The following is a 21,726-nucleotide window of genomic DNA, read 5'->3' as shown; positions in this document are numbered from 1 at the left end:
TGCATTTAATTTTGAAAGTAAGTTTTGATTGTGTTTATGTAATCCAAGTAGATGTGTTTTTGTTCGTCATTATTGTCTGTCCATTGTTAAAATGAGTAATGTGAAATGTTAATTTTTGAAAATGAAAAAGAAAAGGCAAATGAAGTATATCCATCATTCCTCTATCATAGACCAATCTTTTCATCAATATGGCAGACACTTGAGAGAGCTTTATTAAAGCATAGTGCTAAGAATTTAATTATCATATCTTATATACTCGCAAAGAAGGGAATTATGATAGTGTTGTATCATAGGTAGACAGGCCCCACATCCGCCGTTGGATGTAATCATACGGTTTTGTTATGATGAATCCTTTTAGGTCACAGTAATGATATGATTATGCAGAGAAGATTTTTGAATCATGAAAAGCCATTGGCTTCTAGTGGAGAAAAAAAGGGTTTTATTTTATTTTATTTTCTCTTTCCTATTTATCTATTTATGTATTTATTCTGTTTAAGGAACCCTAATGAACCGTGTATGATTGCACTTCTTTCTTGGTTATAATTACCAATATATAGATGATCCCGCATGGAGTCAAAAGCGTGTATAGACAATATTATTCCATAAACAAAAAGGTGCATCAAGAACTAACAATTTGTGTGTGGGTGAACATCAACTTCCCTTTTGCACCTCTCATTTCTCTCTCCTTTTTATTTATTTATTTATTTATACGTAATACAAATAATTCGTCATATTTTGAAGCTTTTTTGTATTATGTGTTGGGAAAAGTAAGTACAATAATATATGTACACAAATCATAACATACGGCCCCAGCTCAACCCTAATGAAGGATTAAATTGAAAAGAAACAAACAAGACACTGAAGTTATCTCGGACTAGCTAATGTTCTTATTGCTAATTTGATGACCTGGTTAACTATTTTCGTATCAACGGATTTGGTGGTGTAATTTTTGTGTGTTTCAAACATTTTTGAATATCGATGAATTATTTAAATTGAATTTGATGCTGTAAATATATAGTTTTGTTACAATCGACACGTGTTGTCGGAGTGGATTCACCGCCATAAACCACCGTGAGTGTGCCGGTGTAAGATTTTCTTGTACCAAAACGAAGTGGTTTCATTTAAAGGCTAGTATGTGGTATAGTTGTAACAAAACCAAAAGAGAACTGTTGGTGTAAATTGCCCTTTATATATATATATATTAACAAGAATTGTCTGGAGGAAGATTAAATTATAGATAGAATTATATATAATCATTACGTACATATAAAAGATAGATTAGGAGAGACGATAGATATGAGAAGGTTGTTTTGCTTTATTATCTTATCTTTATTATAAGTTGTCAAGTGTGTTTTGAAAATGTGAAGTTTGTTTAATGTCCACTAAAGGTGAAATTTGGGCATTATTCAGAGTGGCCTAATAAAAAAACTTAAATTAAGATTCTCCAAAGAGACAAATCTCTTTTTGGAGACGGTGGGGAACTGCAGGGCCTAGATACGGTCTTGCATTTTTTTTTAAAAATAAATAAAGGGAAAGCAAATGTGTGTGTGTAACTATTTTATTTTATTTTTATTTATTTTTATATTTTTTTGAGTCCCTTAAAAGCCTAAAAAGAGGCACTTGTTGTGGAGTGCTTTGGTTTGGTGTAAGAATGTCAGTTCATAATATTATATATACTATAGATTGTGGAAAAGTAGAAAACGACAAGTGTATTTCTCTTTTTAGGTAACATATCTTTTCTTAATCAATAAAGACATCCTGATCAAACTACACTACCATTCCACAATATATATTCACACAAGAAAAAAGAAAAAGATTAAATTCATCTGTAGGCCCTAGATTTTGCATTGTTAGTTTGACTAGCCTTTGGTCCTATTAAGTATTAAATTTTTTTTTTTTTAACTCAGGGTGGAAGATTTAAACTCTTCACCTTATCGTAAAATTAGATGTATAATTACTGCTAGACTATGACTACAACTATTTAAATATTAAACCATTTCACGTACCATTTGACCGAATTATTAATTTTTTTTAATAGTTTTCTTTCTTTCTTCAAACACAGGAACCTTCCCAAGTGTAGTTTAGATAGAAAGCATTCGAATTCCTAACAATATACACAAGGGCCATAACAAGATACAAAGCAAAAGTTGGAGGGCAAATTGAAACTTTTAATAGTAGAAGGGCTACTTTGACACATCGTATTTTAGACTTGTGTAACTTATTGTTGTTTAACCCCTCAAGCGCTTTTAACTTATTTGGTTCGTTATGGGACATGGAATTAATGAGGGGACTGAGATTTTATCCCATATTTGGCGCATCCATTTTAAAAGACTGGATTGGAAAATTTTAACCTCGTTGACTTGGCACTTTTTAATATCTAAATTGTATCCGGCTAAATGTTAATTTTGCACCTATTTGCACCTTTTTTTTTTTTTTTTTTTTTGGCTAAAGTAAAATGAAAATTCCTAAGAGTTTATTAAGATTTTCTTTTCCCGAAAAATTAAATAAAACAAAATAAAAGAACACATCCTATTAAGAAAGCTAGAAGTAGTTACACAAGGACAGAATGTGGGCAAGTTAGAAGGGCATGTTTTTTTTTGGTTGGTGGGGGGGATAAAGCCACATTCAGTCCTTGTAGAAAAGTTGGATTTTGTTGGGAAGACATGAACCCATAAACCCATCCTCCAAAATGAATCCCTCTTCTAAATTGCCACCACCCAAACATAGCCTTACATTAACCACCAAACCACCCTTTTGTTCCTTCCCACTACTAAGCCTAACCTTTTTTATGGCCTTTTCAAAGACCTCTTTCACCCATTTCTCAAACAAACTATTTGTAAAATAACCACACCCATTACAAACCTCCTCTAACACTCTATCTTCCAACCTAAACCTTATAACCATATTAATTTGTTCCCCACTAATTATCTCCTCAAAACATTTCTCCATCTTTCCTTGGAAAACTTGTTCCATCTCCCGGTCACGCGCCGGGCTCCGGTCAAATGTGAACGCATTCTCAATGGACTCGATGAACGCGCCAGGGTTTGACACGCTCTCGGTTTCCCTGGTCAAGTCGCTCGAAACCGGGCTCACCTCCCCGGGCTTATTTTCTTCACTCTCCTCTTCTTCTTCTTCTTCTTCTCGGTCGCCTTTCGCCATAACGTTCAGGTCAAGGTCGACATTGTCGTTGAATCCCTTGTTTTCCGCGTCGGTCCTCAAATTCTTCGATTTCTTGGGCAACTCCCAGTCTGCGACTACCGCCTTTCGCTTGCGATCCAAATTGAGCGCCTCAAAATTGGTACCAGTAACTCTAGTTTTGGCTTCAGTACTAATGTTGAGTGTCATTTGAATTACAACAGATTCCTTGTTGTTCACGTCACTTACGGGTCCCGCAAATTCGGCTTCTTTAGTCAGAATAAGTATTGCGTGGCCTAAATTTGCTTCTTTCTTCTTCACTTGTCCACCAAATTTTCCAGTCTCAAAACCATCAGATAGGAATTTCATAAACTGGGCATCCGCTGAATCAATGTCTTCAACTAGCACCACAATTTTCTTGTGGGACTTTAGGGCATTCGTGATGATTTCGATGTCCGATTCCTGGCATCTCCCTCCAACATTTCCGTCTCCTTTTCTTTTCAAGTGGATGAGCATATGGGCAGAGCCAAGAACCGATTCAGCCACGGCGCAGGCAAGCCGCCTTTTCCCTATCGAGTCATTGCCATGGATCAGCAGCCAAGTGATCTCCCGGGTCCCCGATTCGGAGACCATCATAGCTTCCACAATTGAAGGAACGGTTTCTGATTGCCAAGGCACATTCTCCTTCAAAACCCTACACAATTCACCTCTTTCCACTTTCCCCAACTCTTTATCATTAGAGAACAAAGAAATATTGCCAAGACCAAGTGTAATCTTCACCTCCTTGCCCAATTCACTTGGTTCTAGTTCTGCTTGTTGATCATGCTTTCGAGTCTCGCTGCCGCCGAAATTGAACTCAATAGTAGTGGACGATTGCTGCCGCCGGAAACGGGGAACAAGGTCGGGATGCGGCGACGGATGATCGGCAAAGGAGATATTGGAGTTTGAGTCTTGGAATAAGATGCTGTTGTTGCTCTGTGTAGGCCACCATGGGTATGAAGATGATGAGTAGCTCTTTCTAAGTAATGAGCTGATTGCTCTGATTTGAGACGTATCGTTATGCCTCGCACCTTGATGTACACTATGACACAATCTACTCCACTTTTTCTTCAGCTCAACCATTTGATCATCCTGAAAATTATAATAAACATCATTTGCACATTGGATCATTGTTTCAACTACTAGCTACATTTTGGCGCATGCGTAAAAAGTATAGCAGTTGATGTTTGTTTTAACTCTTAATTTTTAACTGTGATATGATTTTAATATGATATGATGATCCTGCGTCCCCTATTATACAGTATCAATAGGGTGTATTTTTCTTTTTTTCCAAATATTGTTTATTAATATGTAGTACCATATATATATATATATGTGTGTGTAGTACCATAATTTGATGATGGTGGGTCCCATGTGGTTGGAGCCATGCAGGCAAATTGTGGTGGCCTGATTTGAGCAGCAGCTGTTGAGACTCTTTTTCAAAGTGTGAAGAGCATTCTGAGCACATTAAACTGATCATGACCTTGTCGTTGTTGTCGTTGTTGCTTTTGTTGTTTTGTTGTTGATCTTCACAATCTAATTTGGAGCTCAACATGAACAAGCTGGGCTTTGTATCCACCGCATTATTCTGATGAGACTGGTCTTGCGAGGAGAACATTATCCTTGACTCGTGGACACTGTCGTGTAAAAAGTTACTAAAAGTTAAAATTTGCCCAAACTTTAACAAAGAATATTAGTATTATTACTTATTACAACTTTTGAATAAATAAAGTGAAAACAAAAAAGCAATGTCGATGTCTAGTAGTGGTGTAAAACAATTATATGCATGCCATGATCATACAATGTTGATCATGTTGTTACAAAATAATCGAATTCAAAAACCTCTTTTTGTCGCCAAACACGCTTTCAATTGTTATTCTAAAAGCTGATCATGACTTAATTTGGACTCATAATTAATGTACAAATGTATACTAACATGATTCATACAGCCCACATTTTTCTTCTTCATCACTAAAAACATTTTGGAATATTCCACATTTTTTTTTTTCACATCTAAAAACACTTTTTTCTTTTTAAATTATCCATATTTTGTTAAAAATAATAACTCAGCCTTACAGGTAAAGCTGACCGTGGACAGTTTTGTACATGCGATTATTATGCTCTCAAGTGTGATAATTAGTTTAGTTGTACGGTCAGATTCCTTTCTTTTACATTGTTTTTGAAAACCACCAGATTCTTTTGAACATGCATAATACGATACTTACCAAAGAGTCATTTCATATATAGGAGCAGAAACATGATTTTTTTTTTCTTATTATTTTTGGAAAGAAAATAGAACAAAAATATAGCAATTAGAGGAGTGAGTGTGTGTAAATATATGTATATATTAGATCAATAATATTCCAAATTAAAACCTTTAATGGTTGGTTAGGCAATATATAATTAATTTCTGGTCTAGAAAATTTGTTTGTCGGTGAAGTGAAAGCATGCAGTTTTATGTCCGGACAAAAACAAAGCGAAAACAAAAAAAAGACAGTAACAGTAGTGTCATTCTTATTTGTCTCACCAACCCACTCTTAACCTTTTCTCAGTAGTTCCCTTCTGATCCTTTTTCAGAGTTCAGTCCATGCATATATATATATATATATATATATATATACTACTTACTTACTAGCTAGCTACTTGATCTCTTAAATATATATATATATATGTATATATGTATGTGTCATCTATATATATTGATCATGAGCACTAATTAATGAATATTCATGCAGATATTAATACGTCTAATCTTTAATTCTATGTATGTAGCTATAGAACATGATCATGAGATTAAATATTAATAAGAATTAAATTAATTACGTACCTGGAATAATTAAGTAGATTAGGGGGCTGATGATTAAGGGTCAAACCAAGACCAGCTGAGGAAGGAACAGAAACAGCTTGAAGAGACCACTGAATCTCAAGAGGAGGTTTTCTCATTTGGCATCTCATGTATGTCTGATAACTTCCGCTCCCCATTATCCACACCTTTTTATTCATGATATGATCATCATCATCATCATCATGATTGTAATTAACTAACCCAGCTATCTCCTCAACCAGATGATCAACTGGGCTGTATTTAGGTACTGCAGGATGATCATGATGTTGTTGATCATCATCATGGACCGTCCATTTGAGGTCTCCTGTGTATATTATGACAGACGATCCTTGATGATGATGATGATGTTGACGAAGGTTTGTCTTGAGCTCCAACAAGCCGTTTTCGACGTCTTGTCTCTTCATGAGCCTCAAAGAAGAAACCGGCGAGAAAAATTCCAACAGTTTCAAGAAGCGCGTCTGTTTCAGCTCCTGATGAGGAACCTCTCCTTTCTCAAACCTCCGCATGAGCTCCGCGACCACGCCTTCGGTTATGGCGTCGGAATCGCCTACAACGACGGTGTTTCTCCTTTTCATGATCACTGTGTTATTGTTCCTCGAAAGCGCCTCAAGAACCAACTTCACATCCTCTTCCTTGACAAAGGCAGTAGTGGAGCTAGTAGCGGGAGTGGAGAAGAGATGAAAAGGGCTGTTTTGGCGATACTCATGAATACTACTATTACTGTTGTGGGGCCATATAAAACTTAAACTTGGGAGATGATGATGATGATCAGGAGAGGAAGGAGAAGAGAAAATACCACCAGAAGGATTGTTATGATTATAGTAGTGGAAATAGGTAAGAGGAGAAGAAGTTGAAGAAGAAGAAGAAGAAGAGGTATTGGTGTTATAATAATAGTTTTCAAGGCTGGTTTTGACAGCAGTGCTAGAGAAGCCAGCCTCTCTCATAACCCTACTGACACTCGGGTCATCAAGAATGGAGATGATGAGGCTTTCGAGCTCGACTTTGATGGCCAAAAGAGGCTGCTGCTGGGGGTGGTGGTGGTGTTGTTGTTGTTGTTGTTCGATGGAGCCCCTTCTCTGGTGGGCTTGGGCCCGCTTGAGAGCGGCGATGAGGGCGTTGGAGAGAGAAGGGTGGTGGTAGTAATGGTGGTGGATCGGAGGAGCGGTGGAGGTGGAATTCGTGCAGGGAAGGCGGTTGAGAGCGACGTTGAAGCAGAGCTCAAGAGCGCGGCATTGGAGGGGAGGAATATGATTAGTAGTAGTAGTAGTAGTAATAGGAGAATTAAGGCAGGCGGTTCGGAAGAGAGAGGAGGAGCGGTGGCGAGAAGAGGAGAGGAGAGTAGCGGCGACGTGGAGAGGAGTGAGGTGGGCATGGCCTCTTCGTCGGGCGAGGGTGAGGGAGTGCTTAAGCACCGTCGCAGCCTCCGCCGTGAGGGTCTGCTCTAGTACTCCCCCTCCGGTAGTACTACTGCTACTGCTAGTGCTGCTTGTAAATCCTCCTGAGCGCATCACAAATCTAATCAAAACCCCCACCCACCCCCACAAAAATTAGAAATTATCACTACCACTACTACTACTTGACTGTCTTCTTTTTTCTTTCTGTTTTTGATGATGTGATTTTAAACACCTCCCCCAAAAGACCTTGTTTTTTTTTTCTTAAATAAAAACTAAGAGAGAGAGAGGGGCGCTGGGGGTGTGGTGTGTTTTCTTGAAAAGAAGAGTTTTTTCAGAGAGAGAGAGAGAGAGAGAGAGTGGAGAGCTTTAATTGAGCAAGCCCAGGGTAGACCACGCCTCCTCCTTTATACTTCCCCTTTTGTTGAATGCCCCATTTCTTCTTCTTGTTTTTTTTCTTCTCTTTTTTTCTTTTTTTTTTCTTTTTTGCAATTTTCTATTTGCTCTCTCTCTCTCTCTCTTCCTGAGCCCTTAATGTTGCTTTCTCTTTCTTCAACCTAGCCTAGCTTACAGTTAACAGATAACTAAACCAAATTAATCATCTTAGAAACATTTTCCAAATAAATAAATATATATTTGCTACCCTAAAATATTATATATTATATTCCCTAATAATCATTTCAACTGATCATGAATAAAGGACGCAGGATTAATCTAAATATTGATTAAAAACAAATTAATGGGATGATCATCATTAACGATGTATATGATCATATTACTAATATTTCTTTTTCTTAGTATAGTATATACATGACTAGATTTTGCTTTACATATTTATTATTATTAGTATTAATATGCGGTGTAGCTTTCGATGACCATGTTCACTTGTTGGGACTAGTAAAATAAATAATTTTATTAGGCATGATGCACCAATCAAATAATTTTACCTGATAATGATCAAAAAGCTGCAAAAGAAGATATCAATCTACTCTACTTTTGTGTTTTATTCTACATTATTGTATTATATGATATATCTTTTCTTTTTCCTTTTTGAAAGGTGTATTGTATATCCTTTTTCTACTGCAACGAAACGAGAATATGCATGTGATATGAAAATTTTATGATAATATATACTCTTTTTTTTTTTCTATTTTGTTAAAACAAATTTTAGCTTGAATCAAGTACTCATGAGAGTAGGGGTAAGTTCTCTAGCTATATATATATATATATATATATAAGTGATTTTTATACATTAAAAAGAAACAAAAAAGAAAAAAAGAAAAAAGAAAAAAAAGGGGTATTCATGAAACAGAGTCCACAAAGGGAACAAGTCTTGAAAATAGTTTCATCCTTGAAGAGCTTTCCCTCCTTTTTTCCTCATCATGCTTTGAATGGACAGACAAAGCCAGCAGAAATTCAAAAAAAGTACAAAAGTGGAAAGGTGTATTGAAGCCACAGAGCACCAGACTGTGAGGACATATATCAACATATGTGTATATATATATTTCATGATAATCTTTCCCAATTAATCTTTCTTTTTTTGGGGTTTATTTTCTTTATCTTTATATAAAAATGACAAGTAAAGGAATAATGGGGGTTTAGTGTTGGCTTATTGACAAGGGAATTAGGGAGAGAAAAGAGACTAATTACTCTCTCTCTCTCTCTCTCTCTCTCTCTTTCTCTTTCACGCCAATCCTCGTAGAGAGACAGCATTTTATTCCTCACGTACTCAAAAAAGGCAACACTCTGTCTGCTATCCTACATTTGCATTATTAATGTAAGTAATGCCTCTTTTTCACTCTCTCTCTCTCTCCGAACTCCAAACTCCAAACTCCATACTCCAAACAAACACCTTTTGTCTTTAATCACATATCATTCCCAACAACCCACTTAATAACTTTTTACATTCTCATCTCTGCTAATCGACAAATATTTTTAATGTTTGTTCAAATTTATATCTTTTACGGGAGATGGATCAGACATGTTTATAATCACAATTAAGCCTTCTTTATTGACCCAACAAAAAGGGTCTCTACCCCAAATTTCTATTTTTGTAAACGCCTTTACTTGTGCTCCTTAATTTAACAGAATTTTTATTTTTATTTTTGTTTTTAGTTGGTAAAAGAATAAAATTAAAAGTTGTGATTTTTTAATAAGTATTCACAATAAATAATTTAATGGGTCAAAATGATTTTTAAATTTTTTATTAAATAATAAAAGTATTAGAATTTTATAATACCTTATTTAAATTCTAGTACAAGTTTCAAAGTCTATTAAGAAGTATTTTTTTTAAGAGCCACAATTTCTGACTAACACTGAAGGTTTTTTTGAAAAATTAAAACGCTTTTGACAGATCATTCAAACACTTTTAAAAATAATTTTAAATTAAAGAAGCCAAAAGTAGCTTTTAAGAAGCTCTCCCAGACATGCTCTAAGTACTTAATTGTGGCATGTTGACATGTACTTAATTGTGGCATGTTAACATGGTTCTGAAATGGTTGAATTTGTTAGCAGTGTTCAAAGGAAAAGGATAACAATCCCCATATTCTTTTCTTTTTTTCCCCTCTGTTTTTTTTTTTTTGGGAGAAAATGTCTCGTTAGAAATCTTAGCTATAAAGAGAGTACCTCACTTTTAGATTTGAACTATGGTCCTAAAATGGATAGAGTGGTGTGGCGTTTACAATTAAATATAAGTATAGATTTCTATACCACCGGTAAACTTGAAGGATGGATACCATCAAACTTATCCGCGAGTCATTTTTGTTTTTTTTGTTTTTTAATGTTGGGAACTTGGATAAATACTCTACTCTAAGCAAGACTAAACATCATTAGAAACTATTGATGGTCGATTTTTGTACGAGACCTGTCCAAGGGTCGATTTTGCAACCTCTGGCATCCAAGTGGTCCCTAGAAACCACTCTTCTTCGGCTTACTTTGCTAGCCGACTTAGCCACTCGGTTGGAGGTCCTACCCGAAAAGGTCCCCAATTAATATATGCAACCATGGACAAAAATTTCATCAAAATTTTGCTATTTTAGGGGGTTGAAATATCTCTATAAAACTTTTGGCCAAATATCAATAAAAAGAAAAAGAAAAAGAAAAAGAAAAGAAAAACTTTACTGGTGCATATCCTTACAGTTTTAAGCCAAAAAGTTGAAAGAGTGCGTAATGAATGTCATTTATTTCTTTAGCGAAAAAAAAAAAGAAAAAAAAAAAAAGAAAAAGAGTAAGGAATGTGATGATGCGGAGGTGTTTCAGTCTTCTCAGGAAGTACACTTTTATATTTGTTTTGTTTGGCAACAAGATGGAGCGCTTCTTTTACTTCTTTATGCTTTAGTTAGATAATAATAGTTAGAATCATAGTGGGGTTAAGCCGATCAATGTGGGTTTGATTGAAAGGAGAGTATGTCCTCAAATCATTGGAACATATATATATATATATATATTTGTTTTGTTTTATATCCCCAAAGAATAAGGGAATTCAGTTTACTCTATTCAGAAGAAAAGTATCCCTTTCTGGACTCTATATATGTGGCCGTGCCAGTTCTATAGTTAACCTGAATTAATGTGTCATCTTTAGGATGATTTGGTTTGCATTATACCTTACACATTTTCAACAAAGCAAAGCAAGGATAATTTTGCAAGCTCAAGAGGGACATTTTGGCCCACCAGAAAGCCAACTTGGCATAATTTCACCTTTTACACGCCAACCCAAAATACACACACCCACACTGAGAATCTTTTGCCAAGGGTTACAGAAAAATTTTACTGCTTACTTTTAATTAATACCCCTTTTAGTTAAATAACTTTATTAGTTAAAATTATTCATAATATGTTATGTCATAACATGTTATGTCAATATGGTAAATTTTTACACAATGGAGATGTTCTTAAATGAGCTACCAAATTTATTCATAACATGTTATGTCAATATGGTAAATGAGTTGTTTATTTTTGTCAAATTAGAAGAGAGCTGCGTAGAAAAGTGAAATTCATATAGCCGACCCTAATTAAGTTGGGATTAAAGCTTGTTGTTGTTGTTGGAAGATTATAACTTTTTACGCAAGAATAGTAGAAATAACAACTAACTTCACTAGATCACTTGTTACAAGTATTTTAGTAAATGATTTGGTAAACATTATCAAATATTCAAGCGGATGATGTAACAAATGATATGAATAATGGAAGATTCTCCAAAGCCAAAGTGAAAATTGCACCTATGAGAAATAGCAGAATGAAGGCTAATATTATTTTTCCAATGTACACCAAACTGATTGCTGGTTTTGTCACCTCTGCCGGAGCTGAGGTTTCAGAACCCTGCACAAAGTGAAAAACAGGGCAAATATTATTTATATTAGCAATATGTTTCCTTGAAAGAAAAGAAAACATACACCAAAACACTGAATAGATATTCTTTCCTCTAAATACTAGTTAAAAATTCAGCATCACCATTCTCTATCCACAAAGTAATTCTAACTGGATGTTAATTAAAATGAAAACTCGTAACTAATCTGTATTTAAAGGTACTAAATATAAGAAAACACAGTTCCATGCATCTACAACAATACGAAATCTTGGAGCAATAAAGTTTTGATAGGATGCGGGATGGTTTGTGAAATCATACAAAATTTCATACGTAATAAACCAAAGTGAGTGAGTGAATATTGAAAGCTGTTAAAGTGTTTGTTGATTGAAAATCCATGTCCATCAAGTAATGATGAAAGAAGTATGCGTGGCTAGAGTTTGTACAAGAGCAAGTAAAACACCAGAAGAACAAACAATAAAGGAGAGAGATTTTGGGGGTATCTAATGTTAATGTCGTTATCCCACTAGGAAAACTGCATATCATATGGCAGTGAACTTTTTCTACAGAGAACGGCGAGTATTTCACAGTTTCTGAAAAATAACTAAAACCAAGTCAAGAAAAACAATGTGCTGAATTGGGTAAAATATGGCTTGGGAAACTGGTTCCATATATTTGAATTTGAGCAATGTTTATTGTTTGTAACGTTAGGCTCAACAAGGAAAATTTAATGGAGCTCATTATAATGCAAAAAGGAGGATCAACAGAGGGAAAGAATTAAAAAAAAAAAAAAAAACTTAGAGTCTCCTTTTGCAGGGCTACACCTTCTAAGAATACAACAAATAAGTTGCTGGCATGCGATGAAAAGGAAAGAAACAAAATTTGTTTTTGGATGACCTCATTTACAAAGAAAACAAGTAGTTAAAAAGCTATCTCCCAAGAAAAGAATAAGCTGAATCTCTTCCCTTCATTGTCAACGCAAGAAAAACAAACACGTCTTAACACCATTGGCATTGTGCAATTCTATTTTCTAATAAAAAGAAAAGAAAAAGAAAAAAAAAAGAAGAAGTTTTCACTAGAAACAAGAAACGAGAAACAAAACAAAGATTCTAAGAATAGGCTATGTTGATGGTATGCTCAAAGATTCCACGGCCTTATTTCATCAAACAGAGAGACTTACAAGATTCTTTCTTATTTTAAATATACATAATCCAGTAGAAGTAATCTAATCTTTATACCATTTGTATGTCCCTCTAGTCTAAACCAATTAATCACCCCGTTTGTATGGGAATCGCCAGTAGGCGCGATTCGAAATAGAAAAGGATCAATCATGTCAATTTCTTTCAAGGGGAAAAAAGGGGAGGAAATACCTACCTAGACTTCAAATACTGAAGGGTATTACTAGTAGTCATGAATTGTAAGGTTATTGACTTATTTCTACTAATAACCAACAACACTGAAGATTGACATTATGACATGCTTTGGAAGTTTGGAACTATAGTATAGCAGAGATGTAAAACAATTACATTAAATTATATTAAATTATTCTTAGCCCGAGTGGAAACATGACAAATTAGAAGAATTCTGTCGAAATTAATAAAAGAACCTTACAATTAGCATTAGCATTATAACGTAATATGAATGAATGAGAACGAGGATGAAGAGCTTACATTAGCATGTTGGAGCGCCGCATGATGTCCTTCAAGTCCAACACTTGAACTTTCAACTTCAAAACACAATTTCCATCGATCAATCAATCAATCAAGCTTCAAACTTTATTCACCAATTCAAAACAAGATTCAAACTTTACAAAAGAAAGTCAATAAATCAAAGAGAAATAGTACTATAATAATAGTAATAACAATCGAAATTACCAGGCCCAGAAGAGAATTAATGCAGATTGTTTTCTTGTTGTTGTTGTTGTTGTTGGGTATGATTAACATTAACAACAGTCTGTAGAATCCAACCGTCGCCATAGTTGAACAGAGGGGAGTTGGGCCCAAAACTGATGGGCTCTTCGTTTTCGTTTTCTTTGGAGGCTTCAATGTGAAGAGCCAGAGGAAAAGAAGACAGAGAAAGGGATTTGGATTTGGATTTGGATTTGGTGCCCAAAAGCATAAGCTTGCGGTTTATCACCGAAACGGCGAAACCCGCGTCTGTTCCCGGAGCGAAACGCCGCGTTTTTCCTGAGCTATTGCATTTGACCTCCAAGAACTCCGGCGACTCCCGTTTGCTTTTGATTGCCGACGGCCCAAAATCCAATGGAGAATAATCAGCTTCAGCTTCTGCCATCACCATTCGACCTTTTGACTTTTTGACTCACGTGCGGTGCTCCAAAGCCCATATATAAGGGTAAAGGAGATTAGGGATTTAAATGCAACTTAAAGAATGTTAGGGGGAGCTAAGTGGAAAAATCGCAAAAGTCTAGTGGCAGAAACTAATGAAAAATGAATATTCTCTAGTCTTTATTTATTTATTTATTTTGTTTCCCGCTGCGTCTGATACTCAGACTGAGAGTAGAACTTGAAAGGAAGAGGAGAAGATGAAGAGATTACTTATATTTCAAAACAAATGAAATGAAGAAATCAGCAAAAACTTCAAAGGTAACACAAAAGGATTATCTCTCTCTCTCTCTCTCTGTGTTTTATTTTTATTTTTGCATTTAATTAAATTTAATTTATCCTAATTTTATCTGGGTTTCTGATGATATGAGACGAAAAGACCTGGCTTGAAGAAATCCACTTTAGAAACCGTTGTTTGTTGTTGTATTCAGGGTTTTTCTTGTTGTTGTTGTATTGTTGTTTTATAATCAAATCAAATGTAGCTTTTCTATTGGGGTATGTGTGTATGTTAGGATTTATTTTTTTCCTCCATTTATTTATAGAAGTTGATTTGGCTGCAAATTAAGAACACTTTTTTTTTTTTTTTCAGACTCTTCCCGTTCCTTAGTCCTTAATCTTTATGTTTGTCTAAGACATTTACGGGTAGCTCATTTGTTACATTGGTTTGTTATAGTAGTAAAGTAAACAAGGTGATAGTAAACATTCGATCCAGTCTCTCTTTGTTTGATCATTCGTCTACTCAAATCAAATCAAATGCGTCGACAACGGTTAGCCAAGGAGCGAAGATCATCATCATCATCCTCAAATGCTGCGGCGCAAGTGACGGAAGAAGACATGGAAGATTTATTCAGCGACGTCGAAATACAAAAGATGAGGGTGTCTCTGCTGGCTTGGTATGGCCTCAACCGCAGAGACCTTCCTTGGAGAGTGTCATTGCCGGAGGCCAACGACGAGGACGACGTCGAGAAGAGAGCCTACCGAGTTTGGGTCTCGGAAGTTATGCTGCAGCAGACCAGGGTTCAGACTGTCGTCGATTATTTCAACCGCTGGATGCTCAAATGGCCCACTTTGCTCCACCTCTCTACAGCTTCTCTCGAGGTCTATAATTCTTTTCTTTTCTTCATGAATTTACACCCATTTTTTCATCTTGAGACTTAAAAGAGTGTCTGTATATTTGTGCCTACTCTTCCCTTTTGCAGGAGGTGAATGAAATGTGGGCAGGTCTGGGATACTATCGAAGAGCGCGCTATCTTTTAGAGGTATGTTCTTTGGCTCCACACTTGGATTCCGTCATTCCTTCCTCTTTTTGGTTGGAGGAAAGTAATCAATTTTCCAAAAGCATTTAGTATGTGTTTGCTTTGTTATACATTTCATTATGATCACTCACTTTCATTTGCGATCTCAAGCATGACCCGAAACACAAGTATATGAGTATGTAACTATGTATTTATTTATGGTATCTCTAATTTCTCCCTTTCATGTTATAATCTGTCCTAATTCGTGAATTTATTTATCTTTGTAATTGTAGGGAGCAAAGATGATTGTCTCGGAGGGAGGTCAATTTCCTAGAACAGTTTCTTCGCTGCGGAAAGTTCCGGGAGTTGGAGAGTATACAGCTGGAGCAATTGCCTCCATAGCATTTAAGGAGGTTAGTATCTCTTGTGGTCATGATTTAATCAACGAGGAGCAATTTCTATTCATCTTAAAGAGGAAAAAAAAAATTGAGAATAAAAATTATATCAGGCAGTTCCAGTGGTTGACGGAAATGTTGTTCGGGTTATCGCTCGACTCAAAGCTATTTCCGCAAATCCAAAAGACTCTGCAACCATCAAGAAGTTTTGGTGAGTTTTAAGACATCTTATACAGGTTGAATTTCTATTGCTATTCTCTTTTTGGTTCTCCTTTACTGTGGTTCTTCCTATTTTTTATACAATAGTTTCACAGTGAATAAAGAAGAGAGAAAAAAAGAGTTTATTCGACTTTGTATTGTTTTTACTTGTCTCCAATGTCTTAAGTGAGCATGAAGCTGTTTTCTTCCCCAAAATGTCTCCTCTAATTTCCTTCATCTCCCTTTTCTACTTAACCAAAAACATAGGCTAAGTGCTTCATGTTAAAAATGTTATACTTGGAATAAATATTCACGCTGGCATTTAGACATTTAGAGGCACAGTGTGCATCTTTTTAACACATATTTATTAGCTCTTGAATTTCATGTGGATATGGGTCATAGGGAACTAGCTGCGCAACTAGTTGATCCTTCGAATCCCGGGGACTTCAATCAGGGTCTCATGGAGCTTGGTGCAACTATATGCACTCCACTTAGTCCAACTTGTTCTTCATGCCCTGTGTCCGATCAGTGTCGCGCAGTCTCAATCTCAAGACGTGATAGATCGGTCCTTGTCACGGATTATCCGAGTAAAGGAATGAAGATGAAACAAAGACACGATTTTTCTGCCGTATGCGTTCTGGAGGTATTAAAAGGTGAAGAAGATATGTCAGACAGTGAATTCCTTCTTGTAAAGAGGCCCGATGAAGGTTTGCTCGCCGGACTTTGGGAATTCCCGTCTGTCTTGTTGGATGGAGAAGCTGACGTGGACAACAGGAGGGAAGCGATGAATCGATATCTGAAAGCCCATTTCCAAATTGAGACCAGAAAGGCGGGTAAAGTCATGTTGAGGGAATATGTGGGAGAATTCGTCCATGTTTTCAGTCACATTCGTCTCAGGATATATGTGGAATACATGGTGTTACATCTCAAAGGTTTGAACTTTCTCTCTCTCTTGTGCATGTGAAATTGTGAATGCATCATTCTATAAGTAAGTGTATATAAAAAGCAATATCTTTTCATTATGCTTTTGATATTGTTGTTTGGTTGCATTCATTCTGGTTGAAGGTGGTATGAAAATGAAGGGTGCATTTAGAAAGCGGGACACAGAAACTCCGCCTTGGAAATATGTGGGCAATGATGTCATCTCAAGCATGGGATTAACATCAAGTGTCAGAAAGGTAATGTCAAAATCTAGTACTACCACTTGATGCTTGTTCTTCTGTTTGGTTACTTGATTGACCATATAATGGAATCCTTATAGTCTACTAGTTTCTTGTTTGCAACAACACCCAAACAGTTATTTCTTTTGTTTGGAAAGTAATCTTCTTTTTGTAACTGACATTAATCTAACACCTTCATCTGAGACGAAGCTTTAACGAGAAAATGACGGATTTGTTGGTAGTTTTTCTCATAATGTTATTATTATAAAATGTATTAACTTGATTTGATATCAAATGCAGGTGTACACCATGGTTGAGAAATTTAAGCAGCAAAAGATTGCCTCCTCTAATCCTCCTGTTCCATCCAGAAAAAGAAACCCAAGATCTAATAAAAAAGGAACTACGACTACAAACTAGAAAATCTCACAGGGTTATATATGCCTAAAAATGATTGTAAAATTTTGATTGGCCGTTCAACGAGTACACATTGCTAGTGTCATTAGAACAAGTGGGCTAAGATTATATTTATTTGTCATCTTCTTCTGAAAGGTTAAATTGGAAACCATCTAACTAACGGAAACCAATTTCCAAGGTCACTCTGAATCGTATTCGTGATGCATGCAGTTGTTGTATTAATACATCGTAAGATTGAAAAGAGGAAAAAAGCCTATAAAAAAAAAAAAAAAAAAAAAAAAAACCAAACCAAAACTTGGGAAAATTCCTTTGTATACATTTCATCTAACCCCGATTCAACAATTGGAAAGGAAAAACTAGAATTGTGTTAGTAATTGGCAATATTTTAAATGATGTTGTGAAATATTATATATTATTTTGAATAATCCTATATTGAGTTAAACATGCGGCAGTCTCTTAAAAATGAGGGACTAATTTGTGGCACAAGTACTAAAAACCTAAAATTGTGTTATATGGTGTACTTTTTTAATTTGAGGCAGACACATTATTGATATTTTAAAAGTATTTTGTATGTTTTTTTTAATGTTTTAAATTTTTATAAAACATTGATCTAATGCATAGGTTTTTTTATTCCATATTATCTATTCGTTCAAAATTATGATGTAAAAATGTTGCCAAATATTATATATCTTAAAATAGTATAATATTGAATGCTAATACGGTGTATTAGATTTAGACGTGTGTTACCCTCTTTAAAGTCACCAACTTATGGAATAAAATAAAAAGAACTTAAAAAGACAAAAAAAAAAGGCACAAGCACTGAAAAAACGTAAGGGCGTGTTTGGTAGGAACGAAGGGTATGAGGAAAAGTAAGAGAAGAACTAGGTAGTTTCCTTATTTAGTAGAGTATTCGGGCTATTGGCCTAAAGGAAAGATTGGGGGTAGGGCTGGCAATTCGTGTTTGCGGGCTGTGTTTGGGCCGACACGATTATAGTGAGTACGAATACGACACGCTTAATAAACGTGTCAGAAACCCAAACACGAACATGAAACGCTAATAACACGGTTAACACGATACGACACGCGAACACGATTACTAAACGTGCTGTGACGGGCCGACACGAAAAAAACACGTTTATGACCCAACTAGCAAAAATAGTGAAATTTTATATTGTATTCAAAACTATATTAATTGACTACTTAATATCACTTATAATTAAAATCATGCATAATAGCCAACACACATTAAAATATCCAAAACATCACTTATGACATGTTTCAAAACATACCAATTACCAAACATCTAAAGAAATTTGAAAACATAACCAAGTACATTTAAATAAGTTTGAAAACATAACCAATATTTGAATATTTAAGTGCATAAAACATAAGATAAATATAGGAAAATGTCTTCTTTGAGACTTGAGGTTGAATGTCCAACTACGCTCTAAAAACCAAAATTCATTTCCAGTTGCTTTAACCTATTCATAGAAAAAGAAAACATTTTATTAATGAAATGAAATTTATAGCTTAGGCATGCCACAAGGAAATTCTTGTTGCCTTCCATTGCATTTGAGGTGTTGAGGTTGTGAGAATTTTGAGATGAACCAGTAGTGGACTCATTGATATCCAAACTAAAAACATCTTCAGTAATTTCATCCACAGCTTCACGAATTGATTTGTTATTTTCTACACATAATAGATAACTTATATGGTTAAGACTTAAGATAACATAAGCTAAGACAGTAAATAAACAAAAAAAAAAAACAAATATACCTTTATCTTCAGATAGCCAATCCCTAGTACACACCAATGCCTCAATTATGGTAGGTTTAAGTAAACTCCTATATTGATCCAATACTCGTCCTCCAACACTAAATGCAGATTCAGATGCTACAGTAGATATTGGGATACTTAGGATATCACGAGCCATGTAAGAAAGCTCCGGATAGCGAAACTGATTTCCTTTCTAAAATTTAAGAACATCCAACTCAACACTCCCTTGTACTCTTGGCTCATCCAAATAGTTGAAATACTTGGTGACACTATCCTCCCCTTGTCTTATTTCACTGAGTTTTAGAGTCAACTAAAAAATTTGGGATTGGTTCCCCAAATCCGAATATATCTGATTCATATTCTCCCATAGCTCTTGTGTAGTTGGATAGCACATATAATTAGAGCTAATGTCTTCCTCCATCAAATTAACCAACCATGTCATCACCATGGAATTCTCAGCATCCCAAGTAGCATATACTGGATCACTCTTCATTGGAGCCTTCTTTTCCCCAGTCAAGTATCCAATCTTCCCACGACCTCAGATATACATACGAACCAGCTACGACCAACGTAGGAAATTATCACCATTTAAACGGATGGTGGTAATTTGAATGGAATGAGACTCTGTGGTCCCTATAGTTTTTGACGGATTTGAAACATGAGTGATTTCTGAGGTGGGTTTTTCGCTTGACTCAGCAGAGGTTTCTGACATTGGGTAAGGAAGAGGAGAAAAAAAGGAGAAGAAGGAGAATCAGGAAGAAAAGAGCTTGGCTCTAATACCAAATCAGAAAAAACAGAGAAGACGACAGAGACAAAAAATGTGTGAGGGGAATACTTTTCATTTTACTGTACATACAATTTATAGGAAATACAATTCCATTAAATCAGAAAACACAATCCCTGATTTAAAGAAACAAACAGAGTAAAGGAAACAAGCTAATTATTCTACTTTATTAAAATAAGCTAATCAGTCTACTTTCCTAGAATACAAATATTCTTTCTAAGTTTACAGATATTCGCAGCTATACACAATCAGCCTATTCATAGTCAATATTCAGCCATAATCTCAAGGCATATTTTCTCTGATTTTCCACACAAACACACAAAAGCCATAAGGACAAATCTCTCAAAAACAGAACGGCCTAAGTTTAAAAACCGGAAAACTAGACCAAAAATTCCAGCAAATCTCTCCTCAAAACATGCAACCAAAGCAACGAAATCACAAAGAAAAGGAAAGAAGGCCGGAAAAGCAGGGCTTACCTCAGACGGCAGAAAAGGAACGGCAACGAGAGGGCAATGGGTATCGGCGCAATGATCGTCGACAATAGGGATCGTTGGCGGTAGCAGCAAGTTAGCAAAGTGGGGGAGGCTTCCAGCGAGAGGATAAGTTTTATAGGAGGGGCGAGAATGTGTATAAGAAGAAAGAGAAAATAAAAGAGGGAAAGTGGAAGATTTTTTAAGTTAACTTCCCTTTTTCAAATTAACGGTCGAGATTAGAGCTCAACCAATGGCCCAAATAGCTTCAGCAACCCCTCATCATGAAGCTGCTCTGAATTACGTGCCTCAACTGTCGCACCCTTGCACACATCCCATCAGTGGTTAATTCAACCGCCACCTACCTAGAATCACATCATCCAGACGCTCAAACGGAGACGCCACGAACGGATAACCTGCGATAAACGACGAGCTGTGGAATCGCACCTGAGGCATCACAACATCTTGTGTTCACCCATTGGCCACTCGAACGTTCAAACGAGCCACCAGAAGCAGAAGTTGACATGCAATTAGATTAAGCTACTCTTTAAGTCGATTATCATCGACTACAAAGTGGGGGGCTAACTGTTAAGGTTAAATTTCGTTCTGCATTTCTCACCGTACACGTGTCATCATGCGTGTTAGAGAATGGGATCAAATTATGAAATTGCCAGCCGAAAAAGGCTTCGAGCAGTCGGCAGCTCGCGGGTCCCAACGCTACCCGAACCACTAATCCAGCAACTCGCTAGATGAACAGTAAAACATACATGCGAGCTCAGCATTCGTGAATTAAGTATAAAGATCTCATCTCCATGAAGAGTATTCGATATTAAATTAAAGGATCACGCCTAGAAAAATAAAGGGAAAAGTTAATCATCCCACATGCTTGCTCCCTAAGCATCATCCCTATAAAGAAAGATTTCTTAGAGAATCATCAATCAAAAGTGAAACGGGAAACTACCTAAAGGCTTATTTTCAGCCACCAAGAGCCTATAAATGCATACCATAGGCGTCCAAGACAGGAGTTCACCCATTCCTACACACGTTTTCACCCCTGCAAGCATATTTACTCAATTTTTACATACTTTTCAATATTTTTCTCATACTATTTCTTTGTGTTCACGGAGAATACCATTGTAATCATCTTTTTCAGTCATAGTAAAACTATTGAAGACTTTACAGTGGACGTACCTTGTGTTATCAGGAGAATCACTATAAAATCTGTCCCTATTTGTTTTT

General features: G+C 35.9%; 3 protein-coding genes across 3 annotated transcripts; 1 reads left to right on the top strand and 2 right to left on the bottom strand.

Annotated features, from left to right (window-relative positions):
• Positions 1–2,574: 2,574 nt before the first annotated feature.
• LOC21389025 (protein SMAX1-LIKE 4) lies at positions 2,575–7,601 on the bottom strand. The gene is made up of 3 exons (XM_010095930.2): positions 6,002–7,601; positions 4,523–4,811; positions 2,575–4,266 (listed from the first exon to the last, which is right to left on the bottom strand). The coding sequence occupies exons 1-3, from the start codon at positions 7,525–7,527 to the stop codon at positions 2,626–2,628; spliced, it is 3,456 nt and encodes a 1,151-aa protein (XP_010094232.1). The 5' UTR covers positions 7,528–7,601; the 3' UTR covers positions 2,575–2,625.
• Positions 7,602–11,559: 3,958 nt separating this feature from the next.
• Positions 11,560–14,014, bottom strand: LOC21389024. Its single transcript, XM_024164157.1, has 3 exons — positions 13,618–14,014; positions 13,384–13,439; positions 11,560–11,727 (listed from the first exon to the last, which is right to left on the bottom strand). The coding sequence occupies exons 1-3, from the start codon at positions 14,009–14,011 to the stop codon at positions 11,560–11,562; spliced, it is 618 nt and encodes a 205-aa protein (XP_024019925.1). The 5' UTR covers positions 14,012–14,014.
• Positions 14,015–14,751: 737 nt separating this feature from the next.
• On the top strand, positions 14,752–17,551 carry LOC21389023 (adenine DNA glycosylase). Its single transcript, XM_010095928.2, has 7 exons — positions 14,752–15,153; positions 15,255–15,314; positions 15,584–15,703; positions 15,799–15,896; positions 16,286–16,815; positions 16,949–17,061; positions 17,344–17,551. Exons 1-7 carry the CDS (start codon positions 14,809–14,811, stop codon positions 17,458–17,460), a joined length of 1,383 nt encoding a protein of 460 aa, XP_010094230.1. The 5' UTR covers positions 14,752–14,808; the 3' UTR covers positions 17,461–17,551.
• The last annotated feature ends 4,175 nt before the right edge of the window (positions 17,552–21,726 follow it).

Source organism: Morus notabilis, unplaced genomic scaffold (genome assembly GCF_000414095.1).
Source record: "Morus notabilis unplaced genomic scaffold, ASM41409v2 Scaffold475, whole genome shotgun sequence".
Taxonomy (NCBI): domain Eukaryota; kingdom Viridiplantae; phylum Streptophyta; class Magnoliopsida; order Rosales; family Moraceae; genus Morus; species Morus notabilis.
Note: the sequence above shows the minus strand (reverse complement) of the source record. Positions and strands in the feature narration are given on the sequence as shown.

Bases quoted from the DNA above. Each gene is read 5' to 3' on its own strand.
- LOC21389024 (XM_024164157.1), bottom strand. From the start codon at position 14,011: ATGGTGATGGCAGAAGCTGAAGCTGATTATTCTCCATTGGATTTTGGG. The intron at 13,440-13,617 runs ACAATCTGCATT...TGTGTTTTGAAG, and splicing joins ACAACAACAACAACAAGAAA to TTGAAAGTTCAAGTGTTGGA. The intron at 11,728-13,383 runs GTAAGCTCTTCA...CACTTTGTGCAG, and splicing joins CGGCGCTCCAACATGCTAAT to GGTTCTGAAACCTCAGCTCC.
- LOC21389025 (XM_010095930.2), bottom strand. From the start codon at position 7,527: ATGCGCTCAGGAGGATTTACAAGCAGCACTAGCAGTAGCAGTAGTACT. The intron at 4,812-6,001 runs GTACGTAATTAA...TTTACACGACAG, and splicing joins AATCTACTTAATTATTCCAG to TGTCCACGAGTCAAGGATAA. The intron at 4,267-4,522 runs GTACTACACACA...TATAATTTTCAG, and splicing joins CCCACCATCATCAAATTATG to GATGATCAAATGGTTGAGCT.
- LOC21389023 (XM_010095928.2), top strand. From the start codon at position 14,809: ATGCGTCGACAACGGTTAGCCAAGGAGCGAAGATCATCATCATCATCC. The intron at 15,897-16,285 runs GTGAGTTTTAAG...TATGGGTCATAG, and splicing joins GCAACCATCAAGAAGTTTTG to GGAACTAGCTGCGCAACTAG. The intron at 17,062-17,343 runs GTAATGTCAAAA...TATCAAATGCAG, and splicing joins TAACATCAAGTGTCAGAAAG to GTGTACACCATGGTTGAGAA.